The sequence below is a fragment of the Protopterus annectens genome, chromosome 12.part0 (assembly GCF_019279795.1).
Source record: "Protopterus annectens isolate FY-2018-M chromosome 12.part0, PAN1.0, whole genome shotgun sequence".
NCBI classification, from domain to species: Eukaryota; Metazoa; Chordata; order Ceratodontiformes; family Protopteridae; genus Protopterus; species Protopterus annectens.
In genome coordinates this window covers 1281102461-1281116817 of record NC_056746.1, presented here as the reverse complement: position 1 = coordinate 1281116817, position 14357 = coordinate 1281102461, and the positions used below count along the sequence as shown (strand labels likewise).

The window sequence follows — 14357 nt, the reverse complement described above, 5'->3', positions numbered from 1 at the left end:
AAGTCTGAAACTCAAATGTGTGCCATAATTTAATAACTTCATTAATTTGATAAATTCATTAATCAGTGATCTGCCAGAAAACCACAAATTTTATGAGAAATGGGTCCAAAATAAATGTATGGGAAGTCCATTCCAGAGCATGGACAGTCTCTGGGTTATTAACCTGTCCCTCCAGCATGTTCTGTTGATTATGGTAATGAGGTTGAGGTCTCTTGAGTGTATGATGCGGAGGGATTGGGATTTCTTTAGATGTAGCATTTCTAATAGAGCTGGGTCAGACATGGCTTTGTAAGTCAAGCAGAGATTGCCTCTTAGTAGACGATATGAGACAGAGAATAGCTGTAGTTTTTTTCAGTCTGCCCATGTTGGACATGTGTATAAGGCCTAGGATCCTGTTCATGAGGTACTTTTGTGGCCTCTCCAGCTGTTGCAGGTGTCTAGTGAGGTACATGCCAAATGGGGCATTATACTCTATGATTGGTCTAATGAGGGAAGAGTAGAGAGAAACATATTTTTTCCTGGATGCAAAACCCTTGGTAATGAGATGTGCCACATAGAAGGACTTTCTGACCACAGTGGCAATGTGGTGGTGGAAGGAGAGGTTGCTGTCAGCCTGTGTCCCAAGATCTCTTATAACTCCTTCAGTGTTCATTGGGCTCCCATCAATGTGGTAATTAGTGGGAAATGGGTTTTTCCCAAAGGGGACGATGATGCATTTTTTGGCATTAAGCCTAAGGCCATTGTTTCGACACCAGTCATTGGTCTCAGTGAGGCCTTTCTGTAGGATGTCTGCATCACTTGGGGAGTTAATAATAGCTCCCAGCTTGCAGTCATCTGCGAACTTGGTCAGCCAGAGTCCTTTCGTGTTGGCTTGGACTTCTGAGAAGTAGATGCCAAACAGGAGAGGACCCAGGACCAATCCCTGTGGGACTCCACTACTTGAATCATTAGGGTAATGGGGCGATAATTTCCAGGGTTTGTAGTTGCTTCTCCTTTATAGAGAGTGATGACTGTAGCAGTGCACCATTCGGAAGGGGGAAAGCCTGTGGTGAGGCTGTGAATGAACAGGGCATACTGATATGGTGCCAGTTCACTTTGTAGTTCATGTAGAACACAGCCAGGGATATTGTCAGGTCCCATGGAAGCTGTATTTTTGGCCTTGGACAATGCAGCTTTAACCTGTGCTGCAGTAATGATGGGTGCCTAGCATTCTTCTGGTATTGAGATTGGTCCTTTACGGGGAAGAGAGGGGTAAAGTTGGCATTGAATCTGTTGGCCAGTGTGTCGGCAATATCTGTTGGCTCAGTATAGGAGGTACCATTGTGCAGTAACTTAGAGCAAATCTGGGTATTGCCGTGGAGATTCTTGATATAACTATAGAAGGCGTTGTGGTTGTTTTTAGTGTCTGTTGCAATTCTGCCTTCATAGCTGGCTTTGGAGGTTTTGATGAGGGATGTCAACTTTTTGTTAAGGCTAATAAGGGAACTTTGCCAGTCTTGGGACTTGACTTTTTGATGCAACAGTTTCTTCCTTCTGTTGTAGAGTTTATTAATGGCAGGGGACCACCAGATTGGCTTCCTTTTTTTTGGGGAAGAGAATCTTGGTTCTATTGGATATGGCTAGTTCCATGCATTTATGTACATGATCATACAGTACACTGGTGTATGATTCAGCAGTCATGCATCTATTTTCCAGTAGCATGGGTGCCGTGAAGTTAGACACCTCTGTTTTTAGGAGTCCAAAGTCAACTTTGGAGAAGTTTTTCATAGTGGATACCTTTGCGGGGGGCGTCGGTGAGATGTGGATTTCCATGGTGATTAATTTGTAGTCAGATCTAACCAGGGAGGAATTGACTATTGGTGTAGAGCAACTTGTTAGAAATAACCAGGTCTAGGATGTTGCTTCATCTAGTGGGGGTAAGAATGAGCTGGTCCAGGGCATTGGAATTGATGAATTCCAGGAAGCATTGAGCCAGTGCATTGCTGCATAAGTAGTTTTCCCAGTTAATGGAGGGATAGTTGAAGTCATCTAGTATGAGAGTGTTGGGTTGGATCTTAATAGTTTCCAGGGTGCTTAGGAATGTGGAGTGAAGAGTCCTGGGACATGGTTGGGGACCTATAGCAGGCTACGACCTGAATTGCTGTCTTACCCAATGTTAGTTGTTCCTGGGGTATCTCAGATGCGTTATGCTGGGCTACTAGTCTGGAGGTGTGCATATCCTTTATGAATATGGAGACACCACCACCTTTGGTCCATGTTCTGGGGCTGAAAGGTGTGGAATGAGTTATAACCTGGTAGCACAGGGGTGCTTTCTACTGCTTTAAACCAAGTCTCTGTTACAGCACAAATGTCGATGTTCTCCATTTTGAGGAGTGCTTTGAGCAAGTGCATCTTGAGATTTAGACTTCTAGCATTGAGCAGCATGACCCTCAGATTGCATTTATTTACAGCTGTTATGGTGGTAATTTGGTCTTTGGAACACACCTAAAAAGGCACAATAGGGGTGGTAAGAGCCTTAACCAATACCCGGAAACCCAGGGATGACAGATGCAGGCCATCTCTGGCAAAGCATTGAGGTCTGTCAATCATGTCATCCCAAGTAGCCAGATACTGTCATGTTCCAAGAACAGAGTGTCGAAAGACTTCAGTCTCACCTAGTATTAAACATTATTTTTGTCCTAGATTACAAAATGACATCACATACATGTGGTCATCTGACTGCTGGTTCCCATGCAACCCCTCATTGCTAGAAACTGCCAGGATTTAGCACCTGTGTGTCAGTACTACACACAGAGAGAGCCTTGCTAATTTACGCTGATGAAGCTCCTGGAAGTCATAAAACCATAAAACACTTCCACTCTTCCTACAGTAGCTAATAAGCTATACTTCTTACAGACATTGTGTCACTAGCTTCATTCAAAACTGTGAGATAACATCTTTATGGCCTAGGCCCAGTAATTTAATTTCTTAATGTTTTTTAAACTTCGAGATTAACCTCTTCCCTTCCTGTATTCTCTGTTAAAATATATACATTTAAACACTTACAATAATGCATGTACATTTTTTTTCTGGACAGCAGGGTACACTGTTGGTACATTTTTAACACGAGCAGCTTTACAAATACATTTTTCAACACAAGCATCTGTAAAAATCTTTTTGATATACAAACAACATAATTTATTTATTTTTATTTGAAATTTGTTGATTGGGTTAGTCTGACTGGGTGAAAACCCTTTTTCAGCGGAGGCCCGGGGAGAAGAGCTCCACAATTAGTACAAACAATTAGTATACAAGTTCAATCATATAACACCACAATTAGTCCAAGCAAATAGTATACAAGTTCAATCCTATAACTAGTATAACAAAGTGTACACACGAATAGTAAAAACAGATCCTACTTGGAAACATTTGTGCATCAGAACATATTTACAGGTGTAAACCTCAGCAATTTGAGTGGCAATAGCAGATGCAAGTCTGATAGTAGAGACAAAACCAGGCTATAGTCATTTGTACATCGGAAGTTAATAACACGCATAATTCTTTACAAAATTCCAGCTAGCTGTGCTGACATATGTTACACATCCACTGCTCTATTTCTTCTGGCATAGCTGGCAATACCTCACATCATCATAACTGTCAAGTTTGTAGAATGAGAGACTGAAAGAGTGAAAACGCACCACAAAAAATCCTGCTGGTACTTTTTGGTGGAGCAGCCTTGGTCTCATGAAATAAGGTCATCATGGTTTTGCAGTTCTAATAGATCATGAACAGATCATGAACCGGTGTCCACACAATTCCTGTAGGACAGCAGCCCCCACAAGGTAAGTGTAGTAGTTGAAATTGTTTCCTGCTGGATACTTCACTCTCAACTACAGTTTAGTGCTACAGTGTTTGCTGGCAGAAAGCTCAACTGTCTCTTGTTTTGGTGGAACAACCATATTTTCTGGCCTGCTTTACCCCTGCACTTGATGAACCTATTTTTGGAGGAATATGCCTATTTTTCAAGTTTCCACCTATTTTCCCTTCACACAATTTTCTGAAGCCCCATCCCCTCATCACGTGTGATTTCTGAAGCTGTTTGGTACATACAAAATCACACAACATGACCAAAATGCTCATAGCACCAATAATTTAAAGAAAGAGGACAGGCATCTTTAATCTCCCTTGTTTCAGAAGCAAAAAATAAATGACCTTGTGTGGTAGAATTTTGCAATACAGCTCATTAAAGATGTCAGGTTTTGCATTATTTACTTGATAATGCGCTGTTTTTTCCATCATTTTAACTCTTGCTTTTTAATTGTGTTTCTGAGTAGCATCACGTTCCTAATGGAAGTGCAAAGAGTTATGTGTTCTTTGGTATTCAAATATTATGCTAATTAACTGTCAAAATTCTTACTGGATGTACCTACTTTTCAAAGGCTATGGGTACCTTATTTTCAATATCTACAGATTGAGATGTATGTTTGTTGGTGCTAAAGAAGCAAAGTTATCTGGAAAAGGAGACATCAAGCTTCACTGAAAGAAGAGCTAAAACAGGTTACTAGTAAATTTGGGGAAGAGGGACAAGAACTCCCTAGGAAGGCGCCTGGAGAATCACAGCAGATTGATCCCAAAATGGTGGCGTGAATCCAATCAGAACTAAAAGATGGTTACCAGCTGGCACACCACGGGTTTAGTAATGGAGCCAGTCTTGTGAACTATATTTGTGTTACATATTTTAATGAGGTTGGAGATAAGAATCAGATTGAATATTGGTAATATAAAGGGTGACTGGATTGTGATAGACTTGTGGGTAGGGAGGCTTTAGAGAAGATCCACGTCAGCTACAGTGTGGCCACAGATGCTACCAAACTTAGTTTAATGTAAAAAAGACTTACGGCTTGTTAGTTTGGAATGCAATCTAAACAATTGAAGGAGTGACCTTAAGTGGGACAGATAAAGCAAAGGATTTGTGTGGTCATCCCCGGAAATAAATCATACTGTCCACTGAATGGAAAGAAAAGTGATGAGGGTCTGCTAGGTACATAACATGTCACCACACAAGACAATACCAGGATCACATCGAGAGTATTGTGTACAGTGTTAAGAGGCCATAATGATAAAGAAAACATGGCAAAAACATGCAATGCACAGTATGAATGGATTGGTATAATAAATGTACTTATTAGCGAGGTGAGGTTTACAGTTCAGTTCAAAACACTTTTAAACCATGTCCTGGGTCTTAAACAAAAGGCTACATGCACACACACGTGTGTGTGTGTGCATGCGGAGATACATTCTATAGACAGTGGCTTGCACTGCTGCATCGCAGCACAGGTCCAGTTTAGTTTTCAGATGGAATGCATTCTGTAAAGTGAAAAATCAAACACAGCGTTCTGACAAGTGATTTTTTTTTATATATCTAAGGCATAAAGCAGATGAATTAGGAATCCTCTAATCTGCCCATATGTGTGTGATGTGTATGTGAATATATGGGGACATTATGCTAGTGGTCCTGTGTACAGTGACCCAAACATTCACAAAAGAAAAAGATTGATATGCTGATTGCTGGTCACAACACTCTTCTCCAAGGTAGAGCATGGAAATGTGGATGGATAGAACCCAGAAACATTGGTAGAATTAGTACAGACTATGTACAAGGACCCAGTGACTCAAGTACGAACAGTGTTTGGCCTCATTGAGGGGTTCCCAGTGGGAGTGGGTGTACACCAGGGTTCAGTTCTGAGCCCACTGCTGTTCATACTGGTAATGGACTACATCAGCAAACAGGTTGGAGGGGTCAGAGCAACAAAGCTGCTGTATGCATACGATGTGGCAGTACAGGCAGACTCTGATCTAGAACTTCAGCAAAGGATAGGAGAATGGAATGCAAATCTGAAGGCACATGGGATGAAACTAAGCACAGATAAGACAGTGGTAATGGCAGCAGATTGGGGAAATCAGAACAAGCTGAGAATAGAGATAGATGGGAAGATAGTGGAACAGGTAAACAGCTTCAAGTATCTGGGAGGGATGGTTGAGGAGAAGGGTAGTCTGAATGAAGAGGTCAAAGCTAGAATCAGAGGGGCTGTAGCCAACTGGCATAGAGTATCAGGTGTAGTCTATGACAGAAGAATGCCAAAGAAGCTGAAAAGTAAGGTGTACAAGACAGTGGTGTAACCAGTACTACTGTATGGTACAGAAACCTGGGCAGTAAAGGCAGAACAGTTGAAGAAGCTAGAGGTGATGGAAATGAAGTGCCTGAGAAAGGTGGTAGGATGCACACTGCGGGACAGGTGAAGAAATGAGGACATAAGAGCAGAAGCCAAAGTAGCTCCAATTGCAGAAAAGATCAAAGAGAACAGATTACGATGGTATGGGCACATGTGTAGAAAAGCAGAAGACAATCTGGTGAGGGAGATTTGGGACAGACAGGAAGAAGGTAAGAGGAAGCGAGGGCGTCCAGCAAAGAGGTGGATGGATTGTGTGAAAGAAGATCTGCGACAGGCATAAGTGTTGAAGGCAGGAGAGTGGCACGCTGAACCTGTCCTGTAGCTTAATACAAAACCCCTCTTTAGAGAGTAGAAAAAGCCTGCTTGCCTAAATATTTAAGGCAGATGGGTTCAGCCACCTTTCTCACTGTAGTTCCATTACTGTAAGTCTATCTATACACACACACACACACGCAATTTAATTTATTCATTTACTGGGACATATTTCCATGCTCCATACAAAGCAGCTGCATTCCCACGAGGAGCTGTTACTGGGACATATTTCCATGCTCGATACAAAGCAGCTTCATCCCCAGGAGGAGCTGCTGAAATATTCATGCGAGAGGGTGGAAGGAAAGGAGTTGTGTTATGTATAGGAATGTTGTGTACTAGGTAATGCAATCATTCATAGAAGGTGAGACAACATTATTTCTGCTCAGCATTAAAGGCAGTAAGCCAAATGTGTTATGTACAGAAAAGGAGTGGGTGTCAGTGACACTGTGATACATACCCATATTAACATAGGACATCTCACCATTTGTTTATGGAACACGTGGATTATTTTACTAGTAGAATGAGGAGTGCCCTTCACTAGTAAGATATGAACATACTGTAGATTTCTTATACTCTTGCTCACCCTGACTTTGTCACATTCACCTGGTCACAGCTTTTAACCATTAAGGAAGTTTTGAATGTGTATATGTCTTTGTACCGTGTCGTGCTTCCTGCACCTGTCTTGCCCAGTAGCTCTAAGGCTCAGGTTATTTTTGTGATGTTGAAAGAATAAAACTGGTCTGACAAACACGCACACAATCCTGCAATAAGATGTTTGAATAAAAACTCAGGAACTGATTTTTGTGACTTATGCGCCCGAGGCACACAGAACTGATTCAGTTATTAACACACATACACATTACAAAGTAAGTACACCAATACATGCAACATTTACTCATCAAATCTGTTTGCACATTACTGGTTGATTTTATATGTTGCACTAGACCTCGCGCACTTCCTTCGTTAATATTCCGTCCTCGCTCCTCTTTGTAAATTATTAAAGCACGCATGTGGATTGTTTTAATTTTTAGTGCATTATTTTCATCCCTCATCATATTCATGCCTATGGAGGGGCGGTGCCACATTTGCAATTGTGTTGCCTTATTTTATACTACTCACACGTAAACATTTTTGAAAGCTAATGTGCAAAATCTACAACAGCCATGCTCTGTTATACCATAATGTAATCTTGAATTATTAACCTGGAATTTGGAGCCATGTTTTTACTGCACGCCTTGCCAAAGTACATAGTGAATGATTCACCATTCCCACAGCAAATAGCATGCATACTCACTACTCAGTACATGTAGTAGTTTCGTTGTTATGGTGCCAGGTGTGTTCGCTTTCTTTACTCTGCAACTACGCTAGGACTGGTGGTCTTTTAGCAGCTTATTTTCCTCCTGCTTTTGATGGCTGGAATACAGAGTGGGCCTGTGCATCATCACAAATTGTCAAGACACGTGGCGTGGTCCCAACTACGTGCAATATTATACACCATTAAAGTACATGGAGGACACGGCTGGGTGGACAACAGTTTTGTCAGTCTACAAATTACACTCTCACATTATGTTCTTGCTCTGGGCCATTGGACTAGCCTACCAATGTCCTCGCTAACAACCAGTTTCTGAAAAGTTAGACAACTAGTACTCTCACAAATCATCAAGTGGACCAGTAGGTCAAATCAAGCTGCAAGATTTATATATTCACTGCTAAACCTCGACCTAGTCAGCCTCGTGTCCTTTAACTTACTGCCCACAAGGTTTTGTCTGCGTAAAACAAGAGTCGCACTACTTAGAATAGACATTTACTAAACATGAGGGAATGGGTGTGGGTTTTTTGTAAATCTGATGCATACGGCAATCTTTTAATGGAGGTAAGCATTTGTACTTGTTAATGACTCGTGTAGCTAAAGCAAAACATGTATGCAATAACACTGTACCTTTCAACCAACACATGAACTGCAATCAAACCCTTTTCAAGAGTCATGTTGCGATTGGAAAAAAAAAAAAAAAAACACCTAAACATCAGGTTCAGTTCTTTCACTTTCTGAACTGAACATTAAACTACCAATGCAGTCTCACATCCCCACATTCAGCATCAAAAATTCAAATCAGCAAGATAAAAAGGACTTTTGGTTAGTTCAGAAAAATCAAACACAGCGTTATAATCAATAAATTTGTTTAATAACAAAAACGCTTCATTGTAAAACAATATTAATCATCGATATAAATCATTGTAATATACAATATACTAAAGTCTCAGATATCTGAGAGGTTTAAGTTACACAATTGACAGTGCATTCTCTCCACATTTTTAAAAGTCTCTTGAACGAATCCCCATGTCATCACATCTTGGGATGCTGTTGCTAAGGTCGTTGCTACGAGAGTTGCTATAGTTACTGCTTCTCCAAGATTCTTGCACTTGTGAACCCGGAGCAGAACCGTGGTCCCTTGGTGATTTCTGCACATCTAAGTATTTCTAGCTGGCAAGCGCCTCTATTTCTCAACCGACTTCGAGGGCTGCAGAAGCATGGGCTCAAAGCCCTGGAAGACAAGATGTTACTGTGTACTGTCCAAGCCAGTTTATTAATTTGCGAGTGCAAATGAGTCCATTCTTCAGCGACACAAAATTCTGTCATCAGGAACACATGTAGCCTGAAATAAAAAAAGCAAACGGATATTTAGTACCAGGCAAGTCTTGAAGCTCTAGCAACAGTACTTTTTACACTTGGAAATGCTAATACTGCATTAAAAACTACCGTCAGGACAGGAAGAGCAATACCCATTTAACAAATAATAGGTACATATCGTTATCAAGTCTGGTAAAATACTAAATGCAGAAACTAAAATATGCATAGTGACTAAACTGTGAAACTACCTTTTCACAGCATAACCCCCTCCAATTTATCCAAGTGATAATTACGCAGTGATCTTTAGACCGCCCCCCCCCAAAAGAAAACACGATACTATTTATGCAGATTCTGAAGTAACATTAATAGACTAGCAATTCACATTACAATAAACTTGCCCAAACTAAGCAAAATACTCCTACTTGATCTAATTGTGTTACCTACAGCTGGAGAATACACACCAAGTTTATCACACTAAAGAAACTCCTTTTTTTTTGCATAAAACTTGGCTACAGCCGAAACAAATATTGGTACAGTTGACAAAACGCATATACATACGTACCTCTGCCGAAATTGCGGTGAGCTCTGCATTTAGAGTGCTGAGGGGTGTCCGGGAGTTAACTACCCCTGGGTGAACCATACTCGAATGCTCATCTAATTCAAGCTGCAGATCCCAAATGTAGTCAATAACGTGCTGAAGGATCTCCATCTTGCTGACCTTCTTGTTAGGGGGCAGCGTTGGTACCAGCTCTTTGAGCTTGGTATAACAACCATTCATGTCGTACAGAAACACGTTCACCTGTTCATCAAGCAGCGGCAGCTTACATTTGGAAATGGCCAGACTCTGCTCGGATAGGCACCTCGTCACATCCTCACCAGCATGGGAGACTTTCTTCAGAGCGCAGGTAGCACTGACAACCTTCATGGTAGTTGTGGATTTTAACGATTTAGTAAAATAATAAAAACGAAAATGGTCCAAATAGCCAAGAAACAACACAAAGACTAAGGCACAGTAAATGTCTAGTTGCAATTGCAAAGCACACTGAGTCAAAGGGTAAAAGCCGGGTGTATTTATGGCTCTGGGAGCTCAAGGCGGACCTGCCCAAACAAAACCACGCGGAGCAGCATCCGCACCAATCACAAGTTGATTGTTTTGAAATTTGTAAAGAGGCGGGGTTACATTATTCTGCTCAGTCCAATAGTAAACAGCCGCTTTTATGTATGTCAATACATTGTTGGAATTTGTACTACTTAGAAAGATTAGTGTTTCTGATTTTTTTTTTTTTGTAGGGGGGGGGGGGGGTGTTGCACTGGGAACCCAGCTGGTTCATTTCTGTCAAGAGAGGTGGGAAGGTCTGCAGGTGAAGATTGCTGCAGGGCATGAAACGCTAGTGGGGGTTCATGCTAAGGAATGTGACAAGCGCTTAGGAAATAAATAGGCTCTTAATTATTACACCAACTTCTGGTTTACAAATCCATCCTGCTAATTAGTATTACTGCAGAGGCTTTGCTACTTGTTTTTATTGTGACAGTTATACCGAGATTCGGCGTCAGTTCTTGACAGTTTGTGTTGTCACATAATATTGAGATAATTTACTTCTGCGGTCCTCGGTGAATTATGCAGTTGCACTTTCACTTAGCTAAGTGCTGCTGTTTTGACTGTGTGGACATAAAATAGTATGTGCTAATACCAATGCACACGAATATGTTTTGCGACGCACTTGTCTTACTGGTTTCTTGATCATACGGTGTATTTAAAAATGCAACTTAAGGTATAACTTATATAATAGCTTAACTGTTCACGCACATATGTACAATCTATCTCATGAGAACCTACGGAATGTACTAAAACACTGTTAACCTCCAATGCTTTCTCGTTAAGTCCTCACTTTAGTCCCCCTCTACCGCTACGTAGTCTCCTAACATTCCTGTATATACTTACAAGCATTCCCCATATTCTGCTTCCATCAGAGTAATTATGCTTTATTGCAACACATTTCATATAAATGCTATGTTTATTTTTGTACTAGTATATCTCGGTGCTAAAAACTCAGCATTGCTTTACTCCATTCTGTGTGAGAGCACCTGCGATTAATCATATACTCACATTTTGTCAGATTATGCTGTATATTATGGAGCTTTTTTTTCCCTCCGGTCATCCACTGAATATAGGTCATGGCACCTCAACTGGGTCATTCCTAGTAAACAAATTTAAGTACTACAAACATATATTTAAAATGTACTTATCACATGGATATAATGCTTTTACTGGGATGCTTATTCCTTGACTTGTACAGTTTTACAACAAACACTCTATAATATGTGTATACATCAATGCAACATATGTGTATATTCATTTCTTCCCCTCAGAAAGCTGCTTCACAGCAATGTGGGCTCCGGAATCTCACATTCCTGTAGTTCTCATCAACAGCTTGTTTTTTCTTTCTTTTTTTTTTTCCCAAAAACTCTCCCCAGAGCTGTTTTCCCACTGTGCAGTCTTGCAAAGGCATTCTCGCACGCCGCTGTGAGCTCAGATTGTCCAAACAAGCTCCGCAGACTGCTCGGCGCCAGCCCCGTGACGTCACCCATTCATAAATGCCTTGATGCCTGTCAGCTCTGGAGCCTCGCGGGCGGTCGCCTTGGAGACACTAAACAACGGCCGTGCGCCGCCCCCATTCACCTGCAAAGCTGTGAAACCCTGAGAACACAAATCATCATTAATCTATCACCTTAAACCTCTCAAAAGAGATTACCTTCTCGCACCTGCAAACAGCTATTGTTGCAACGCTTCCCTTCCTCCCCTTCTCCACATAGAAAAGCCACATTATTGAACAGATACGCTGACTAAATTACAGCAAGGGGCTGTGACCAATTCCAAAGCTTATGGTTGTGTTCAAACGTTTCTTTCACATAAGTAAATTGCAGCGCACAAACCAATTGCATATGTTACAATACAAATTATCAGAGTCAAGGAATTCCATATGTTGTTTGCAATTGTCAGAGAAAGGAGCAGTATATTTGTTTCTGTTCTTTCCACCAAGGCAACACATTTATTTATTTACGAGAATTTAATTATTTTACTTTTTTTTCTAATAAACACAGATATTGTAGACTAAAGACCTCTACAAATCAGTTTCCCTGCATGCATATATAAAGGTACATAGAAAGGGAGACTTCCCATACTCAGGAACAGATTACCTATCTATGTCAAACAGCTCCTCATTAGCACTCGTCAAGAAAAATCTTGATGATTGGATGGGGAATAGGAAATTCACCCCAGGGATCACTTCTGTTTGACAAAGGTCCAAAACTAAAGACGGGTTTTAAATATTGCTTTTATAAACTTAAAAAAGTTTCTAGAATAACATGATTTGTGTTAGCATGCATTTTCTAAGGATATGAATTCTGAAGTTCCTCAGTTTATGAGGGACAGACCAAAAATATGAGACAAAAATCAAGACATTCTGCGAAAATCTGGACAATTGAGAGGTATAATCACTGAACAGAGTGGAACTGACTTTGCTTCTGTATAAAGAGCTCATTACCATATATTTCTCAACTGTCCATCTTTCAGAAAACACATGTTTATGCAAAACTCTTCAGTATATCAACTTTCTAAGTTTATAAGAGCAATTTTTGGGGCTTTGTTCCCCAATTATGTTTGTATTTGTCCAGATTTATTGAATTTACAGGTTGAGGCATATGCCCATTGCACACATACATACACCATTATTGTATGCACATAACAATCTTCTACAGAAAATGGTGGATTAAAACATTTTTGGGGAGAAGTGCAAGTTACTTATCCAATAAGAAAGAGTCACTGAGGAACCTAAAATTCTTCAAACAGTGCCATGAACAAAATAAATATGTATATAAAAGATGCAAACATTGAACAGCTAAAACAGCTGGCTTAAAAAAATTATAATCAGAAGAATCCGAAACACCACACCTGTATATGTGTGTGTGTGGTGGGGTGTGCACATGCGCATGTGTGTAATTGTATATCTAGAGAGAAACAGAGTAAGTAGAGTGGTAACAATGTTGCACAAGGGAGAAAGAAGCTGGAGCAATTATTTTGTTTTTCAATTCAATAACTTTATATTAGTGTAACCTGCTATCCTGCACTTCTAAGCCTGGTATGGAATCACTTTTCTGCATAGTCCAACTGGAATTTGTTCTTCCCATCCTCCAAAGAGAAAGGAAAATGTCCCTAATAGGCACCAGCTAGCTCATATGCACTAAACCTGACCATAACCTCAGCCCTAAACATTACCTTATGAAGAACCCTTTCCTTAACAATACCACTACCCAGGACACTTGGACTCACTTCACATATATTAGCACACAAAGAGCACTAAAGATCACCTTACCTTACTCTAACATGCAAACACCCACACATATACTTTCGCCCCTAAAGCCAAAACTTGATATGCCACAAAATGTAGGCATTAACACATACAGCCACTTACCATAACTCTAATCACCTAACCTAACCACACCTGTTGGCATACATAGAATTAGCAAACTAATCACTTGACAAAGAGTTGTTGTTGTATCTTTCGGCTTTTCCCGTTTAGGGGTCGCCACAGCGGAACTCCGGTCCGCTAATGATTGGCAGTAGATTTTTACGTAGTGACTTGCCAGGCCTGACCCACAACCTTCAAGGAAGGTACGCCCATTCACGCATGTCTCCACACAGAAGACGCTTTAGCTGAGAATCGAACAGGACAACGTCTTACTGTGAGGCGACAACGCTACCGCAGCACCACCAAAGAGTGCTGTCAGTAAAAAACACTGCACTACATTTTGTTCAGAACGTCAGCAGTCAACAAAGTTTATTGCTACCTACACAGACACACAGATGCACAGACACACACACACACATACACACACACACACACACACACACACACACACACACACACACACACACACACACACACACACACACACATACTTATAGCCGGCTTTAGGCATAGGCCAACTAGGTGGCTGCCTAGGGCGCTGCTCTAGCAGGGTCACTTTTCCAGTATTTGTTTATTTTTTGTACTAAAGAAATGGTTTATTTAAAACGTGTTGAATGAATACAGAAACAATGAAGAGTAAGATAAACTGTGAGAAAAAAGAGGAAAAAAGTAATTTGGATGGTATAGATAGACCAGGATAGGGGCACCGGGTGGTGTGTGTGTGTGTGTGGGGGG

General features: G+C 40.8%; 1 protein-coding gene across 1 annotated transcript; it reads right to left on the bottom strand.

Moving 5' to 3' along the window:
* Nucleotides 1-8685: 8685 nt before the first annotated feature.
* Nucleotides 8686-10203, bottom strand: ID1 (inhibitor of DNA binding 1, HLH protein). Its single transcript, XM_044090322.1, has 2 exons — nt 9716-10203; nt 8686-9178 (listed from the first exon to the last, which is right to left on the bottom strand). Exons 1-2 carry the CDS (start codon nt 10076-10078, stop codon nt 9140-9142), a joined length of 402 nt encoding a protein of 133 aa, XP_043946257.1. The 5' UTR covers nt 10079-10203; the 3' UTR covers nt 8686-9139.
* Nucleotides 10204-14357: the final 4154 nt, after the last annotated feature.

Bases quoted from the DNA above. Each gene is read 5' to 3' on its own strand.
- ID1 (XM_044090322.1), bottom strand. From the start codon at position 10,078: ATGAAGGTTGTCAGTGCTACCTGCGCTCTGAAGAAAGTCTCCCATGCT. The intron at 9,179-9,715 runs GTACGTATGTAT...TTTTTATTTCAG, and splicing joins TCACCGCAATTTCGGCAGAG to GCTACATGTGTTCCTGATGA.